The sequence below is a fragment of the Nicotiana attenuata genome, chromosome 5 (genome assembly GCF_001879085.1).
Source record: "Nicotiana attenuata strain UT chromosome 5, NIATTr2, whole genome shotgun sequence".
Lineage (NCBI taxonomy): Eukaryota > Viridiplantae > Streptophyta > Magnoliopsida > Solanales > Solanaceae > Nicotiana > Nicotiana attenuata.
In genome coordinates, this window is record NC_031993.1 from 14,125,576 (window position 1) to 14,145,325 (window position 19,750).

The window sequence follows — 19,750 nt, forward strand, 5'->3', positions numbered from 1 at the left end:
TTTTGACAATCTTCGACCCTTTGAGAAACATTCTTTCCATTCAACTTATGCCTCTACGCTCACAAGTATTTCTGAGACCGTCTTTGTTGTGCCTTAGTAGGCCATGTCTTTCCATTCCTCGAATAGTGCTTCTACGTTTGGACGAACTTCTTGTATTTCGCGATGGTTCACATTTCGCATCTACGTGATTCCTTCTTGCGCACAACACTCAGGTTTGTACTTGACTTGCGCCTCGGGCCTTTTTCGTACTATGTAATACTGTGACCCTATCGGAACGAAATCATCCTGGCTGCCAAAACCATCGGTGAATGTCTATCATGATCTCACTACAACATACAGAGATTAGAAAGGTAGTACAACCCGTATACTTCTGTCAAATAGGTGATCTTGTCCCATGCTCTAAGTCCTGTCTATGTTTCTCACATATAATTCGATAGGACACATGGTGTTGAGGCTGGCACTTGTAGGGGACTTCATCACACATTCGGAAGGTCAGTCTCATCCGCAAAGATGGCTTATTTCTGTATGGAACCCTGGGTAATGGACGTTGCTTCCTACCAGCCTTCGCCTACATAACTCGCAGAGGGATGTAAGGGTAGGTTCCCCGGAGACCAATTAGTATCAGGAATGGTGGCATCTTGGACGTCGGGCGATGACAAGCCCCTCTGTCGGAACCAATTCACATCCATGTGAACCTGTTTCTTTGGCCAGATTTATCAATATATCATCCCATCCTTAGTTGCATCTCTCAAGGCTCGAAGACGACTACACATGTCAGGATTATCATTCAATCATTCGCTCATTTGGATTCGGTGCGAATAGCGACCCTGTGATCATTCCAATTCATACTACGCTAATGATCATTTACTTCTTGTAGATATTCGCCTCTTTGGATAAAGCTCTATGAGACAAAATAAGCCTTGAAAGTAGCGAGATTGCAGCCCATATCGAAGTGGTTTCGCTCCTCGTATATGAACACTTCTCTAAGGGACTCGAAATAATATCCATGCTAAAATATCATCGCGGGTTTCAAATTGCAAAACCATGCATTGCCTGCCACCAATCCCCCTCCATTATGGGTTTTACAGTGCCATATGCCAGTCCTCTAAGTATGAAATTTCATCTCTTCTTTATTCGGCAATACGATCTAGACCCTAAGGGAACTCACAAAATATGTTGAGATCAGAAACCTGCGACATTGACGTTGTCCCCAAGGTAGTCCATGTATGGCAGACTTGCCAGAGAGTACGGCCTCTTATGTAAAAGATTTTGACTGTGACCGCTACCTTTCATACCAGTAGCTACAAAAAGGGATGTATGATTCTTCAGCATATGTATATTCTGGATTTTCTTCAAACCCATCATTTTAAGGAAGCCCCTACCTTTGCGATTTCTCAGGCCAATTAGCAAGCCCGAAGTCTCCCATTACTAAATCTGGCCAGTCCTCCTAATATCCTCAATGAAAGGAGTCATATCTCAATGCCCACCAGTAAGCGGAATACCGGCTTGCACAATGTCCGCAGCCTTATGATCATAGTTTTTTAGGTTGGAACCTCCAAAGAGGGAGTGTAAGATTTCCCTTTAGATATTTCTGACAAGAATTGATCACTAGAGTGTAAATCTTTCCACCAGCTTAGCAATCTTGGGTGGATGTTGGCGACCATGCCGATATCTGGGGGACTTCGTGCCTACACATTTCAGCAAGGCAAATAAGGTTAGACCTTCCCCACGGAGCTCTGACTATATTAATCAAATGATTGGCATGAAGCATTCTAGTTCTCCCAATAAATGCATAGAACATGACAGACTCGTTTTGGGATTAGGGAAACCCAGTGGACTTTTGGACAAGGATATCAAAGGATCATCACTGGACAACAGAACTGATCCGGCTAGGTTTGAGCCATCGATTTGCATCATGACATAGAAAATTTGAAACCAGAAGTAAGGTTCATGGGTTTTAGACTGGTACCCTTGAGCGGACGACAACTCAAAGGGGAAGGCTCCGACTGTCGTGACTCCGCACCCGCTGATCGACTAGTTTTTACCGCAAATATGCCTTTCCGAATTTAGGGGGGTAATGATATAGGAAGAGCACAACCACATCATTATAAGCGTTCGTATTATAGTATTTATGTGTTTTGGACAGATGGAGTATAGTATGTTGCACATGATTATGTAAATAATTGAAAGCATGTTGACATATATTTGCACATTAAGAAAGCGATAATATAATCAGCAGTTTTATAATTTAAAGCAATAAAGCAAAAGAAACAAGGGCAGATACGCCAGTTTTGCTTTATAAAGGAGAAATTATATATCGCTTAAGAGAATTAAAAGACAATTGCACATTGGGAGAGGTACAAATTCACAAGAATAATCTGTAATGGTAAAAGCCTAAAAGTCCCGCAGCGAGTCGCCATGCTGTCGCCGCCCTTTTCTTCTCTGCGAAATCGGGTTTATGACATTTGGTTGGGCACAATCTTTTCCTTCTTTGGAGAAAGGGGTTTTGAAATTTCTGTAGAAGTCGCCACCTATACGATTTTAAGGTCGCGTTAGGGACAGTAATAGGAATCCAACTACAACTATGTTTGATACCAGAGATAGGGTAAGAGCTTGAAATTAATCTCAAGGGGAGGTGTTAGGCACCCTCTAGTATCTCCACTAGTGGGTTCCGGCCAGATAGTTTTTGGAGAATTTGGCAGCACATTCGTACAAGGTAATAATACTATAAGACTAAAAATAATAAAAGGGGAATGGTAAAAAATAAAGAAATATTAATTTAAATCCACCATATATCAACTCTACAGTTCTCATTCTTATACAAAATAACCAATAAATGTGAGGTATTGAAAAAAGACGTGTATTAATCTAAGCTGTGATACCGATGAATGTGAAGATGGATCCTATTTTGTTTGTTATATGGATCACATAATGCAATACCGGTACGGATCACTTCTCAAAAGAGGATCTACAATAGTGGTATTATAGCACAATCGAGTCATCATATCATATCCATCATTCCTCACTGCGTGAAGGTATTAAAGCGTGATTGGACTCGACCTCTTTGCGTGTCTATACCCCGTCCATCCTATCAGTCCCGAGAGAATTTTAGGACTACTATTCCTATAAGAGGGAGGATTTTAGGCTGACTTTTAGGTTTAAAGGTAAAAAGACTAACGGCGACATACAAAAATAGTGTAGGAGATTTGAGTCAGAGAAGCAATGACATAAGAGTTGCTCAAATAAACCTTAGTACAAATAATGCATATAAATAGCACGAATAACACAGTTAAGGTTTGAATTTTAAAATCCTAAAGCGGGGAATTTGAGTCAGAACCAGGTTTATTATATAACTCAGATAATATGTCTGAATCAGGCCTACCTGTTGGTTGTAGCAGTTGATAACTAACCAGAGGGGGTTCCATTGTATATTATTAACCTGAGGCTTGCCTAGAATAATGATAGCCATGATGGACATGATATCTATATGGATTAGGAATGCAGTAGAGCAGTGATTTTTAAGTCTAGACATATTCTGAAATCCTATAGATATTGTTTTCTAACGATATTAAGGAAGCATTTGAGAAACTTATTAAAGGAGCGGCAGATTAATTAACTAATCCAATTCAAAATAACAACATGAACTAGACGGCTTCTCCAACTATTTTTAAGTTCTATAAGCATGATTTCGATTATAGCTATTTAAATTCTATAGGCATGGTATCTAAAAAACAGACTTTGGACTTATAGGCATGATTTTTTAAGGGAAACGAGTTTGGGATACATGCTGTAACAAAAATTGAGCTTCAATTACTTTATATCCTATAGGCATGATATCTAATTGTAAAGCTGATTTTTAACCCTATAGGCATGTCATCTATTATTAAAGCCATTCATGTCCTAAGATATGTTCTAATGTGTGTGAAAGTGAAGCATGCAGAAATTTATTTCAAAACAAGAACAGACCTAATAGCGCATGTATATTAGGGACAATACTTGAAGTAGATAGACCCTATAGGCTATGTTATCTACCCTTAATAGCTAAAGATGCATTCATATTCCCAGCCCTTTTCACTAGCCAACCCATAATGTTTACAAGTTATTACACAAACGTGTGACGAAATTACAAAAGAATGAAAGAAAGAAAACAAGAAGCTACACTATAGGAAGCCTGATCTTGACTTCCTGTCTGAGTTATGTAATTAACACTTCAATGCAACTGTTTCAAAGCTTTTCTATAATGGTGTGTCAGAGTTCCCAACGACCTCGAGGGATCCCGGGCAGTGCTCACACCAATTCATGCATAACCAAACAGAATGAGTGCAGTGTGGAAGGGTCAGCCCTTATGTGTCCAAGATCAGAGGGAACCCAAGGGTCCCAAGGAGAGGCTCACCAAAGAGGGCAGAACCTAGATTCTAAGAGTATAGTGGAAGTGCAGAACATAGTTTGAAAAGGATTCATTAAAACTGGGTTGGAAGTAATAGGTGGTAAGGGTGATTTGAAAACAATTGTAGTAGTGAAACTCAAACTACACAGAATCAGTAGTCATTCAAAGGGGCAAGGGATTGTGGGGACACATTGCATGACCCCAGCAGGGGTCTGGTTTGGTCATGCACAGCAATAGCTGATGCTGGCATGGCCATAAACCATCCAAAGGAACACAAACATATATAAGGGATCTGGGGGCTTGGGATTCATAAGGTAGCAAGTACACGACAAGTGACTGACAAAGTACACATATAGGGAAGCACTAACCTAAAAGGGGAAGGGAACATATCACAGCATGCTAGTAGTGTAACTTGACTGCAGAAACATAAGCAGAGATAGACAAGAATGAGAAACTGAAGCAACTTAAAGAATCATGTTGTTGTTGCGACTTAAAAAATTAACTAGGACATACCTATAGAGAAGCAAAGCGTAGAAAGGTAAAGCAAGCAAGATTCCATAGTCTAGCCTTGGCTTTCAGCCGGCTAGACAAAGCAATAGCACAAGTAGTAGTAAAGAAAGAAGGAGTTTTTTTTTAGTGTAAGTGTGTGTTCTGAACTTAAAATCGTCCGTCTGTTTAAAAGAAGAGAGGGTAGGGTATTTATAGTTTGGAAAATAAGTGAAGAATAAGGTAATAAGTAAATTTTCAACACAAACATGGAAATAATCACAATCAGAATCAATTAACACAAGTGATTACCTTTAATTAAGGAATCACTACTTAACGGATACTGACAGGTTTAATTAAGGAAAGAAATCAGTTTGGGGACAGATTGATTATTGCCATATCAGGGGGCAGTAAAAGTATGAAGTAAATGACTGAGTTTAAGTACAAAAATATGCTTAATTTTGGGAAAAGATTCAAGGTAAAACATCACAGTAATTAAAGGAAGGGAATCAATCAATTTAAACAAACGAATAAAATTAGGGTTCATAAGAAAACCTTTTGGAATCAGTCGCAACATTGAGGGGGGTCAGAATCAATCAAGAAAGGATCATGATGTTGCACCTCAGCCTATAAATAGCAAGGAATGAACAAACATGCAGGGTCAAACATGTCGATAAAAAGAAGCAACACAAACATACAGTAGCAGTAGGGGTAAGCTAGGGTTTAGTAGTAAAAGAGACCTATTCGAAGTACTGTGGTCAAGTAGGTCAAGCAGTCACGTAGAATCAAAAGTGAAGAAGAACATAGTAACAGGTAAGAGAGTCAGAAACGAGTAAAGGTCTCACAGTGACAAGTGAGGAAAACCTTTTAAGAAATTAGGGTTTTAACAATAGTCGAGTTGAAAAGATGGTAAGAACTCAGAATCAGAAAAGTCAAACAACACAAAAAGATTCAACCGCAAAGAACTTAATCGAATCAAACGTGCGTATAAAATAAACCAAGAGAGTTTCAAAAAGCCCAGGTAGAGACAAAACACTTTGGGCTTTTAGCATGATGAACCAAGTAGCAGAAAACATGGACAAACATAGTAAAAATCATAAAAACACACTGAAAATCGGAGAAAAGTTTAGGGAACCCTAATCGTTAAAAAAATTGAGAGTCATTTTAAAAGAAAAATCGAAGAACCTTCGAGAAGCTCTTAAGAAGTTCGTAATAAGCACAGATCTAGGATAGATCTGAAAAGAAACCGAACAGCTCTTAGAGCTAGGGTTTCAAAGAACCCAGAGAAAGTGAGAAAGGCTTTAAAAGATACCAATCTAGCCGGAAAAGTCAAGGATCTAATTTGAACAGCCATGGATGGCCGGCGAAAGACCAGATATTGAAGTCGAGCAAGGACTGGACCAGATCTCTTTGAGATTTGTCCATGGAATCATGAAAATATGTAGCCAGTAGACATAGGAGACGAGTACACGTCTCAAAACGCCATAGGAGACCATGGATTAGGTGGGGGTTGAGGTGGATTAGGGTGGAATTGGGTGGCGGCGGCTAGGGTTTATGTGAGGCTGCAGAGAGAATTGAGAGAAGAGGGATTCAAGGGCAGCGTTTGGTGGAAAATGAATTAGGGTAAGGGGTCGTTTAGGATTATTTTAGGAATGGTGAATAGTGGCCGTCGATCTGAATGATCAACGGCCTGGATTAAAAGGGTAGGTGGGGAATCCGGGATGGGGTCGGGTTTAATTGAAATTGGGCCGGGGAAATTGGGTCTGACTTGGGGTTAATTTTAGGCTAAAATTTAAACACAAATGGGTTGTTATTTAAATAGCCAATTTCCCCCTTTTTGAATTACAAAAGAATAGTAAATAAATTTTTGAGAATAAATTGAAAGCAATAAAATGATTCACAGCATGTAAGCAACAATTTAAAAATATAGGCTTAATTTGATGAATATAAAACACAATTAAATCTTAAAAAGGCTAATATTGCAATTATATGCAATTAGCTTTAAAAAATACTAAATAAAATTGTAAAAATATGCAAAAAATTACCTTAGCCATATTTTGGCATAAATATAAACATCCAATAAATGAATCATCAAAAATAATAATTTTGGACATAATTATTGGGATTTTATGGATGAAAAAGGGAAATAAATCGATTTAAACCTTTAAAAATTATGAAAAAATAATAAAATATTTGGACATACCTATATATGCATATATAAGCTATTTTGAAGGTATTTTGCATATTGAAATATGTATAGGGAAAAATTGGGTGTCAACAACCATCATTGATTATAGCTCTCCGGTGTGCCAAAACGTGTGAAGATGTTTTTCTTTAGAAAGCTTGTCAACCCCTTTGCATCATTGGTTGGGAGAGCCACAACTTCAACCCATTTGGAGACATAGTCAACTACCACTAGTATATATTTGTTACAATACGAGCTGACGAATGGCCCCATAAAGTCAATCCCCCACATGTCGAATACCTCCACCTCTTGAATTGTAGTCATCGGCATCTCGTGACGAGATATGTTGCCTGTCCTTTGGCACTCATGAATGGGCATCCTTGAAAGAGTTTGCCAATACAAACCCGATTCCAACACCTTAGCTGTTGTCCGAATCCCTCCAATGTGTCCATCATATGGTGAAGCATGGCAAGCCTGCAAAACAGAAGGTTAATCTTTCTCGGGGATACACCTCCGGATCAAGTTATCTACACATATTCTAAACAGTAGAGGTTCATCCCAATAATAAAACCGACAATCGCGAAAGAACTTTTTTTTTTTGAATTGAAGAGAGTTCATAAGGTACAATACCGCTTCCTAAATTATTAGCAATATCAACATACCATGATGCCTCCTTCATTGTCACTACTAGTAATTGTTCATCCGGGAATGTCTTTGTTATATCTTCAACCTCTACCTTCTTTTCAGCTCCTTCCAACCTTGAGAGGTGGTCTGCTACCTGGTTCTCTGTCCCTTTTCTGTCATAAATCTTCATATCAAATTCTGGTAGCAAAAGAACCCAGCGGACCAAGCGTGGCTTTGACTCCTTCTTTGCTATCAAGTACCTAATTGCTGCATAGTCAGTATAAACAATAACTTTTGAACCAATCAAGTACGACCTAAATTTGTCGAATGCAAAAACTACAGCCAACATCTCCTTTTCCGTCACGGTGTAATTGAGCTATGCACCACTTAACATTCTGCTTGCATAACAAATTGGGTGTATGAGCTTATCCTTTCGCTGCCCCAAGACTGCTCCTACAGTATAGTCACTTGCGTCGCACATGAACTCGAATGGTTTCTCCCAGATGGGTGCAGTCACCAATCTTTTCTTCAGCTCCTAAAATGGTAACCTGCAATCATTAGAAAATACAAAGGGCTGATCCTTTTCAAAGATTTTGCATAAAGGGTTAGCAATCTTAAAGAAATCTTTTATGAATCTCCTGTAGAACCCGGCGTACCCAAGGAAACTTCTCACTTCGCTGACCGAAGTGGGCAGTGGCAACTTCTCAATCACGTTAACATTAGAATGGTCAACCTCAATTCCTTTATTTGACACTCAGATTCCCAAGACAATCCCTTCTTCTACCATAAAATGGCACTTCTCCCAATTCAACATTAAATTTGTCTCCAACACATCTTCTGAGCACTCTTCTTAAATTGTGAAGACAATCCTTGAATGAATCCCCCACCATGGAGAAATCATCCATAAATACCTCCATAATGTCTTCAACCATGTCCGTGAAAATGGCTAACATCCAAAAGGCATTCTCTGAAAGGCAAAGATGTCATACGGATAGGTGAATGATGTTTTATCTCTGTCTTCGGGGGCTATTGGGATATGATTGTACCCCGAATATCCATCTAAGAGACAGAAGTGAGATCACCTAGCCAACCTGTCCAGCATTTGGTCAATGAATGGCAAGGGAAAATGTTCCTTCCGGGTGGTTGTGTTCAATTTCCGATAATCCATGCAAATCCGCCATCCTGTGACAGTACGAGTCGAGATCAACTCGTTATTCTCATTTTGTACGACGGTTATTCCTCCCTTCTTTGGTACACACTAAACATGGCTGACCCAATTGCTGTCAGAGATGGGGAAAGATGATACCCGCATTTAACCATTTGATCACTTCCTTATTCACCACCCCTTTTAATATTCGGGTTCAGCCTTCGTTGATGTTCTCTGGAAGGTTTGTCCACTTCTTCCAAGAGAATCGTGTGCATACAAAATGTTGGGTTGATACCCTTTGTAAGCCCCCGTGAAAATTTCTACTCAAAAACTCGAAAGCTTGTAGTGCCAAGTTCGGACCCTTTGGACTGATCTATGCATTAAAAAGTTAAGGAAAATGTTTTCCAGAAAAGTGTATTATGCGATCCATTATGGGGTCGCATAACAGCTATGCGGACTGTATAGTCGCCATAGAGTCAGACAGTTTGATGGTAATTTTGAGGTCAACTATGCGGCCCATTATGCGATCGCATAATTAATATGTGGGCCGCATAGTCATCGCATAATCCCCTTAAAATTTTGTGAGGGGCAGTTCTGCGGTGCATTATACGACCGCAGAACAGGTATGCAGACCGCATTCCTGTTGCATACCCGGCCAGTTTGTTCAGGGTTTATAAGCCATTTTTGCGGTCCCTTTTGCGGGCCGCATGTCCATTATGCGATCGCAGATTGTGTCAGAGCTCCTATTTTCTAACTTTTAAAACCCGACCCCATCCCATTAAAAACACCCCATTAGAACCTTTTTATGTTATTTTACTGCATTTAATGTGAGAACAAGACTTCTAGAGGGAGAAAGTGATCCCCACCAAGCTTCAACTCAATTCTTGCCCCAAATCCTTGAATCTTATCAAGTGAAATTACTAGGTCTTCACCCTAAGAGGTAAGAACTTGTGCCCTAATCTATGATTTCAAAATTTCTATTAAAATAAGTGATTAGCAAGTGGGTTCATGGATATTAGGGTTGATAACCTTGCATGCATGAGTGACAATAGTGTATGGGGAGGTTGTGATTTAAAAAGATAGCAATTGGGGTGAAAGATGATAAAAATCTCTCACAAAATGGTCCTAAGATCACAATGCGCACTTAGTGCTTGATAATATGCTCAAATGAGCTAGAATTTTAATCATGTCTCTAATTCTTGGTTCTATTTGTAATTCCTATAAATTAGATTGAAGTGCTAAGAGTCCCGAAATTTCGTAAGAATTTAAGGAAAGCTCTATTGAGGTATGTATGGCTAAAACCCCCTCTTTTTAGAAATTGAGCTCCGTTGGTGTTTGTGTAAATGCGGTAAGATTAAAGTTGGATTGATGTATTGATTGTTGTTTCACATGAATTGGTGTTGCAACTTTATATACGTGAAAGGTGTGTCTCAATATGATCAATGTGCTATTCTTGATAACTTAAAAGGTGCGGGGAATATGAATCATGTATTGAAATGCTTAGACCTTAAATCAAGATTGAAACTGCCTTTGTTGTGCCATCTATGTGAAATCTTATCTATGCTTACAATTTAAATTGCTCTTATGTGCACCTATTGTCCTAAATTGCAAAGCTAACATTGAAATTGGGAATGATGTGAAATGTGGCCTAGTGCCAAAAATGATGTGATTGTTGTGGCCCCAAGTGCATATGAAGTGACATATGTGAAACAAAGATTGAAACGAGATGAATAATGAGAAAGGAACAACGCCTTGGTAAGGCGGCCCAGCCAATCGGGCCGAGATCGGGTGCCATGCCGCATACATGGTGGTATTGTGCTAATACTGAATTCTGCATAAGGAAAATGAGATTGTGATTGAGGTATATGTCTCAAATGAGACAACCTAGTCGGTCGGGTCGAGATCGAACTCTGCTCAAGATAGTGGTGGTATTGTGAAAAATGATGAATAGTATGAAATGCCCCAAACTAAAAGCAACGGAAAATTATGTGAAAGTTGTATGATTCTTTTATTTGATGATGTGGTGATCGTTTTAAGCTTTCGAGTTATACTTTTGATTCCCTTATTCTTGTATGAAAGTTCTTTCTAACTAGATTGTGTTTAGTTATACATACTAGTACTATTCCATGGTACTAACGTCCCTTTTGCCGGGGGCACTACATTTTTAAATGAATGTAGGTGGCTCTATAACGGACAGTGTCGATCGCGCGTAGCGGAGTGTCCTCACTCAAAGTCTTGGTGAGCCCCTTTTTCCTTCAAAGGGTTATGTTGTACATCTTTTGTTGTAGACTTCCACTTTTGAGGTATAGCCAGGACCTTGTTGTCGGCGTTGTCATAATTTGTCTTTTGTATCCATAGAGACTCCGTAGACGTTTGTGTGGGTTATGTACGGATGTTGGATGGGTCAATGAACTGTGTTGTAACTCTATACTCTAATTCTTCTAAACTATAATTGTATGAAATATTGGAAACTTAGCCATGATTTAAGATTTGTGATATAAAAATGAACCAACAATGGGAATGTTCGATCTTTACTATTGTCTAAATAAACGGAAGCATGGTCTCCTTAATCGTATTGAGTTGGGTAGAAAAGTGTTAATAAGGCTTGATCAGTTGGGTTCACTTGATTGAGCGCCGGTCGCGCCTCCTGAGGTTGGGGCGAGACACCCTTTTTGTCGGTCGTGGTCCAACCAATAGTAGTCTTACATTCTTGTAACACTTGTATGAGTTGCTCTACCTGTACATTTAGCAAACCGGATGATATAATAATAGGTAAAGTAGAATTAGGCCCTAAGAAAGCGTACCTGAGATGCGCTGGAAGCGATTTCAGGTCCAACTGTGGTGGCTCCTCTATCGATGGTATCGCAGGTGGTGTTGTTCTTTCCTCTAAGTGAAGGGGCTCGAACTCGGGTTCCCTTTTCTAGAACCCTTGACCTTCAAGAGCCATGACCTACTCTGCCAACTCCTCACCATCCACATTTTCCAGATTCATCAAGCAGGCTTCCAACGGATCCCTGACATTAATAGTCTCATCCTCCTCTTGTAGAATTACATCTACGGCCTCCACTAGTGAGCAATTTTCAAATTCGCTAGGTCTCCTCATAGATTGTTGAACATCGAATATTATCTGTTCATTGTTCAACCTCATTTTCAATTCTCCAGTCTCATAATCAATCAATGCCCTCCCAGTGGCTAAAAATGGCCTGCCCAAAATGATTGGTATCTCTTTATACACTTGACAGTCAAGAATGGCAAAGTCTGCAGGGAATACAAATTTCCCCACTTGAACAAAAACATCATCAAGAACTCCTATAGGTCTTTTGACTGTGCGATGAGCCAGTTGCAGCAATATTGAGGTCGGACTACCTCTGCCAATGCCCAGTTTTCTATAGATTGCCAAGGGCATCAAGTTTATACTAGCTCCTAAGTCACACAATGCTTTAGCAAAAGCATATCTCCCAATGGTGCATGGGATAGTGAAACTAACTGGATCAAATACCTTTTGAGCCATAGGCCTCGTCACTATCGCGTTGCAGGTCAGTGTCAGAGTTACAGTGGACAAGTCCTGGAAGTCAAATTTTCCCGACATTAGGTCCTTCATCGTTTTTGCATACCTAGCATTTCCCTCAAAGCATCTAGCAGTGGAATACTCAATTGAATTTGTTTGAGCATTTCCATGAATTTCCTATATGGATCATCATTCTTTTGCTTTTCCAACCTCTGAGGGAATGGTGCAGGAATCAACCTCTGCCCACTATTTTGTGTCTTTTCTTTGCTGGAAGCTTTTTCTACTACCTGTTCTGGGAGTTGTTCACCTTCCTTCTCCTTACCCTTGTCAACCTGTGTTTGCTCGATTACAACCTCGGTGAGCTCTGCTGACTCATCTGTCTCTAATGTAACTGGAGTAGCTGGAGTAGTTGGCATTGCATCTCACCTAGATTGAGCAACTTCTTGCTCCCTGTCTAAATCTCTCCCATTCCTGAGACTCATTGCCATGATGGGTTCTGCTCCTTTGGATTAATGTTTGTATCTGCAGGCAATTTTCCTTGTGGGTGATTGTTCAAGGCCATAAATAGATGTCTCAATTGAGTTTCAATGCCTTTGATTGCTGAACCATGTGCAGCTAACTTCTCTTGCATCTTTCCATTTGTCCCAATGAGTTGATGCAGCATACCCCTGATTTCGATCATGTTACACATGTTGTTGATGAGGTGGTTGGTAGGTCAACTATTGCTGGTGCTGCTGATTATAGCCATGTTGCCTTTGATAAGGTACGACTTGGCCCTGTGGTCGTGCTCCTCCTGGATTGGGGTTGTGTTGTGGCTGGTTTGGTCTGTACTGCTGGTTTGCTGTTGGTCCCCATTGCNTAGTTTGCCGTCGTCCGTTTTCGGTCGACTTACCATAGAATAGGGTCGATCCTTCGTAAAGAAGTTTGTCCAATACAAACCCGAACTTCCTAACACCTTAGCTGTTGTCCGAATACCCCTCCAATGTGTCCATCATATGGTGAAGCATGGCAAGCCTGCAAAACAGAAGGTTAATCTTTCTCGGGGATACACCTCCGGATCAAGTTAACTACACATATTCTAGACAGTAGAGGTTCATCCCAATAATAAAACCGACAATCGTGAAAGAACTTTTTTTTTTTGAATTGAAGAGAGTTCATAAGGTACAATACCGCTTTCTAAATAATTAGTAATATCAGCATACCATGATGCCTCCTTCATTGTCACTACTAGTAATTGTTCATCCGGGAATGTCTTTGTTATATCTTCAACCTCTACCTTCTTTTCAGCTCCTTCCAACCTTGAGAGGTGGTCTGCTACCTGGTTCTCTGTCCCTTTTCTGTCACAAATCTTCATATCAAATTCTGGTAGCAAAAGAACCCAGCGGATCAAGCGTGGCTTTGACACCTTCTTTGCTATCAAGTACCTAATTGCTGCATAGTCAGTATAAACAATAACTTTTGAACCAATCAAGTACGACCTAAATTTGTCGAATGCAAAAACTACAGCCAACATCTCTTTTTCCATCACGGTGTAATTGAGTTATGCACCACTTAACATTCTGCTTGCATAACAAATTGGGTGTATGAGCTTATCCTTTCGCTGCCCCAAGACTGCTCCTACAGTATAGTCACTTGCGTCGCACATGAACTCGAACGGTTTCTCCCAGATGGGTGCAACAATGGGTGCAACAATGATGGGTGCAGTCACCAATCTTTTCTTCAGCTCCTCAAATGGTAACCTGCAATCATTAGAAAACACAAAGGGCTGATCCTTTTTAAAGATTTTGCATAAAGGGTTAGCAATCTTAAAGAAATCTTTTATGAATCTCTTGTAGAACCCGGCGTACCCAAGGAAACTTCTCACTTCGCTGACCAAAGTGGGCAGTGGCAACTTCTCAATCACGTTAACATTAGAATGGTCAACCTCAATTCCTTTATTTGACACTCGGATTCCCAAGACAATCCCTTCTTCTACCATAAAATGGCACTTCTCCCAATTCAACATTAAATTTGTCTCCAACACATCTTCTGAGCACTCTTCTTAAATTGTGAAGACAATCCTTGAATGAATCCCCCACCATGGAGAAATCATCCATAAATACCTCCATAATGTCTTCAACCATGTCCGTGAAAATGGCTAACATCCAAAAGGCATTCTCTGAAAGGCAAAGATGTCATACGGATAGGTGAATGATGTTTCATCTCTGTCTTCGGGGGCTATTGGGATATGATTGTACCCCGAATATCCATCTAAGAGACAGAAGTGAGATCACCTAGCCAACCTGTCCAGCATTGGTCACATGAATAGGCAAGGGAAAATGTGGTCCTTCCGGTTTTGGTGTTTTCAATTTCCGATAAATGCCATGCATCCGCCATCCTGTGACAGTACGAGTCGAGATCAACTCTTATTCTCATTTTTGTACGACGGTTATTCCTCCCTCTTTGGGTACACACTAAACATGGCTGACCTATTGCTGTCAGAGATGGGGAAAGATGATAACCGAATTTAACCATTTGATCACTTCCTTTTCCCACCCCTTTTAATATTCCGGGTTCAACCTTCGTTGATGTTCTCTGGAAGGTTTGTCCACTTTTTCCAAGAGGATCGTGTGCATACAAAATGCAAGGTTGATACCCTTTTGTAACGCCCCGTGAAATTTCTACTCAAAAATCGAAAGCTTGTAGTGCCATTTCGGACTTTGGACTGATCTATGACATTAAAAAGTTAAGGAAAATGTTTTCAGAAAAGTTGTATATATGCGATCATATGGGTCGCATAACAGCTACTGCGGTTTATAGTCGCCCATAGAGTCAGACAGTTTGATCGGTAATTTTTTGAGGTCAAATATGCGGCCCATTATGCGATCGCAATTAATATGTGGGGCCGCATAAGTCATCGCATGAGTCCCTTAAAATTTTGTGAGGGGCAGTTCTGCGGTGCATTATACGACCGCAGAACAGGTATGCACGACCGCATTCTGTTGCATCACGGCCAGTTTGTTTCAGGGTTTATAAGCCTTTTTGCGGTCCCTTTTGCGGGCCGCATGTCCATTATGCGATCGCAGATATAGTGGTCAGGAGCTCCTATTTTCTACTATTTTAAACCCGACCCCATCCCATTAAAAACACCCCCATTAGACCCTTTTTATGTTATTTTTACTGCATTTAATTGAGAACAAGACTTCTAGAGGGAGAAAGTGAATCCCCACCAAGCCTTAACTCAATTTCTTGCCCCAATCCTTGAAGTTATCAAGTGAAATACTAGGTCATTCACCTAAGAGGTAAGAATGTCCCTAATTTATGATTTCAAAATTTCTATTAAAATAGTGATTAGCAAGTGGTTTCATGGATACTAGGGTTGATAACCTTGCATGTGAGTGACAATAGTGTATGGGGAGGTTGTATTTAAAGATAGCAATTGGGGTGAAGAGATAAAAATCTCTCACAAAATGGGTCCTAAGATCACAATGCCACTTAGTGCTTGATATATGCTCAAATGAGCTAGAATTTAATCATGTTCTTAATTCTTGTTTCTATTTGTAATTCCTATAAATTAGATGAAGTGCTAAGAGTCCCGAAATTTCGTAAGAATTTAAGGAAAGCTCTATTGAGGTATGTATGCTAAAACCCTCCTTTTTAGAAATTGAGCTCCGTTGGTTTTGTGTAAATGCGGTAAGATTAAAGTTGGATTGATGTATTGATTGTTGTTTCACATGAATTGGTGTTGCAATTTATATACGTGAAAGGTGTGTCTCAATGATCAATGTCTCTATTCTTGATAACTTAAAAGGTCGGGGAATATGAATCATGTATTGAAATGCTTAGACTTAAATCAAGATTGAAATGCCTTTGTTTTGCCATCTATGTTGAAAATCTTATCTATGCTTTACAATTTAAATTGCTTCTTGTGTGCACCTAGTGTCCTAAATTGCAAAGCTAACATTGAAATTGGGAATTGATGTGAAATGTGGCCTAGTGCCAAAAATGATGTGATTGTTGTGGCCAAGTGCATATGAATGACATATGTTGAAACAAAGATTGAAACGAAGATGATAATGAGAAAGGAACAACGCTTGGATAACGGCCCAAGCCAATCGGGCCGAGATCGGGTGCCATGCCGCATACATGTGGTATTGTGCTGAATATGAATTTATGCTAAGGAAAATGAGATTGTGATTGAAGGTATATGTCTCAAATGAGAAACCTAGTCGGTCGTTGGTCAGAGATCGACTCTGCTCAAGATAGTGGTGGTATTGTTGAAAAATGATAATGTATGAAATGCCCCAACTAAAAGCAACGGAAAATTATGTGAAAGTTGATATATTCTTTATTTGATGATGTGGTGATCGTTTTAAGCTTTCGTTATACTTTTTGATTTCCTTTATTCTTTATGATAAGTTCTTTTCTACTAGATGATTTAGTTATACATACTAGTACTATCCATGGTACTAACGTCCCTTTTGCCGGGGGCACTACATTTTTAAATGAATGTAGGTGGCTCTCTATAGGGACAGTGTCCAGATCGCGCGTGCGGAGTGTGCCTCACTCAAGTCTTGGTGAGCCCTTTTTCCTTCAAGGGGTTATGTTGTAATCTTTTGTTGTGTAGACTTCCACTTTTGAGGTATAGCCAGGACTTGTTGTCGGCGTTGTCATAATTTGTCTTTTGTTCCATAGAGACTCCGTAGAGTTTGTGTGGGTTATGTACGGATGTTGGATGGTCAATGAACTGTGTTGTAACTCTATACTCTATATCTTCTAAACTATAATTGTATGAAAATTGGAACTTAGCCATGATTTAAGATTTGTGATATAAAAATGAACCACAATGGGAATGTTCGATCTTTACTTATTGTCTAAATAAACGGAAAAAAGCGTTTCTCCTTAATCGTATTGATGTTGGGTAAAAAGTGTTAATAAGGCTTGATCAGTTGGGTTCACTTGATTGAGCTCGGTCGCGCCTCCTGAGGTGGGCGAGACACCCTTTTTGTCGGTCGTGGTCCAACCAATAGTAGTCATAATTCTTGTAAACTTGTATTGAGTATTGCTTACCTGTACAATTTAGCAAAGCGGATGATATAATAATAGGTAAAGTAGAATTAGGCCCTAAGAAAGCGTACCTGAGATGCGCTGGAAGCGATTTCAGGTCCAACTGTGGTGGCTCCTCTATCGATGGTATCGCAGGTGGTGTTGTTCTTTCCTCTAAGTGAAGGGGCTTGAACTCGGGTTCCCTTTTCTAGAACCCTTGACCTTCAAGAGCGATGTCCTACTCTGCCAACTCCTCACCATCCACATTTTCCAGATTCATCAAGCAGGCTTCCAACGGATCCCTGACATTAATAGTCTCGTCCTCCTCTTGTAGTATTACATCTACGGCCTCCACTAGTGAGCAATTTGCAAATTCGCTAGGTCTCCTCGTAGATTGTTGAACATCGAATATTATCTGTTCATTGTTCAACCTCATTTTCAATTCTCCAGTCTCATAATCAATCAATGCCCTCCCAGTGGCTAAAAATGGCCTGCCCAAAATGATTGGTATCTCATTATACACTTGACAGTCAAGAATGACGAAGTCTGCAGGGAATACAAATTTCCCCACTTGAACAAGAACATCATCAAGAAATCCTATAGGTCTTTTGACTGTGCGATGAGCCAGTTGCAGCAACATTGAGGTCGGACTACCTCTACCAATGCCCAGTTTTCTATAGATTGCCAGGGGCATCAAGTTTATACTAGCTCCTAAGTCACACAATGCTTTAGCAAAAGCATATCTCCCAATGGTGCATGGGATAGTGAAACTAACTGGATCAAATACCTTTTGAGCCATAGGCCTTGTCACTATCGCGCTGCAGGTCAGTGTCAGAGTTACAGTGGACAAGTCCTGGAAGTCAAATTTTCCTGACATTAGGTCCTTCATCGTTTTTACATACCTAGCATTTCCCTCAAAGCATCTAGCAGTGGAATACTCAATTGAATTTGTTTGAGCATTTCCATGAATTTCTTATATGGATCATCATTCTTTTGCTTTTCCAACCTCTGAGGGAATGGTGCAGGAATCAACCTCTGCCCACTATTTTGTGTCTTTTCTTTGCTGGAAGCTTTTTCTACTACCTGTTCTGGGAGTTGTTCACCTTCCTTCTCCTTACCCTTGTCAACCTGTGTTTGCTCGATTACAACCTCGGTGAGCTTTGCTGACTCATCTGTCTCTAATGTAACTGGAGTAGCTGGAGTAGTTGGCATTGTATCTCACCTAGATTGAGCAACTTCTTGCTCCCTGTCTAAATCTCTCCCATTCCTGAGACTCACTGCCATGATGGGTTCTGCTCCTTTGGATTAATGTTTGTATCTGCAGGCAATTTTCCTTTTGGGCGATTGTTCAAGGCCATAAATAGATGTCTCAATTGAGTTTCAATGCCTTTGATTGCTGAACCATGTGCAGCTAACTTCTCTTGCATCTTTCCATTTGTCCCAATGAGTTGATGCAGCATACCCCTGATTTCGATCATGTTACTATCATGTTGTTGATGAGGTGGTTGGTAGGTCAACTATTGCTAGTGCTGCTGATTATAGCCATGTTGCCTTTGATAAGGTACGACTTGGCCCTGTGGTCGTGCTCCTCCTGGATTGGGGTTGTGTTGTGGCTAGTTTGGTCTGTACTGCTGGTTTGCTGTTGGTCCCCATTGCTGCCCACCTTGCCTCCGACCTCCGAAATTATTGACATAATTCATGTCTTCTCTGAAACCCTATTGTCATTATATCCACTCCACGAGCACACATATAACAGGTTTATGCAAGGAGTGCCTAAGCCTCCATTTGTGGTATCAATAATGTGCACCTGTTTCGTACCCATCTCATCGATTTTCTTTGTCAGCAAGCTCATCTGGGTCATATGAGTGGCTATGTTTTCTACATTTGTGTTGTTTGGGTCAAGAGCAATAGAATGCACTATTGGAGTGAGTGAGCCTGAATTCTGAGACATCTTGTCAAGAAGAATCTTACACTATGTGAAGGTTTTGCTCAAGAATGCACCCCCGGTAGAAGCATCTACATTGGCCTTCAGACTGTTAGCTAAAACCATATAGAATCTATGTCCCTGCATCTGATCCGGAATGCCATGGTGAGGACACTTCACCAACATACCCTTCAACCTCTCCTAGGTTTCTTGCAAAGTCTTAGTCGATTTCTGCCTGAATTCCAATATCTCATCAATCTGCCTCGCAGTTTTGTTGGGTGGATAAGACTTGTTTAAGAACTGCTTGACTAGTTCCTCCCAAGTAGCAATGGAGTTTATTGGGAGCGAATTCAGCCAAGTTTGAGCCTCCCCAGTCACTGATAATCGGAACAGTAATAATTTGATTGCCTCAAGAGTCACATTCGGCTATCTTTGAGTGACACATATTGATACAACGTTCTTCA

General features: G+C 40.2%; 2 protein-coding genes across 2 annotated transcripts; both read right to left on the reverse strand.

Annotated features, from left to right (window-relative positions):
• Nucleotides 11,780-12,753, reverse strand: LOC109225991. Its single transcript, XM_019390794.1, has 2 exons — nucleotides 12,444-12,753; nucleotides 11,780-12,351 (listed from the first exon to the last, which is right to left on the reverse strand). The coding sequence occupies exons 1-2, from the start codon at nucleotides 12,751-12,753 to the stop codon at nucleotides 11,780-11,782; spliced, it is 882 nt and encodes a 293-aa protein (XP_019246339.1).
• On the reverse strand, nucleotides 17,601-18,251 carry LOC109225992. Its single transcript, XM_019390795.1, has one exon. It carries the CDS (start codon nucleotides 18,249-18,251, stop codon nucleotides 17,601-17,603), a length of 651 nt encoding a protein of 216 aa, XP_019246340.1.

Coding starts and splice junctions, on each gene's coding strand:
- LOC109225991 (XM_019390794.1), bottom strand. CDS start 12,753: ATGCCAACTACTCCAGCTACTCCAGTTACATTAGAGACAGATGAGTCA. Junction 12,352..12,443: donor TGCTTTGAGGGAAATGCTAG/GTATGCAAAAAC, acceptor GCAACGCGATAG/TGACGAGGCCTATGGCTCAA.
- LOC109225992 (XM_019390795.1), bottom strand. CDS start 18,251: ATGAAGGACCTAATGTCAGGAAAATTTGACTTCCAGGACTTGTCCACT.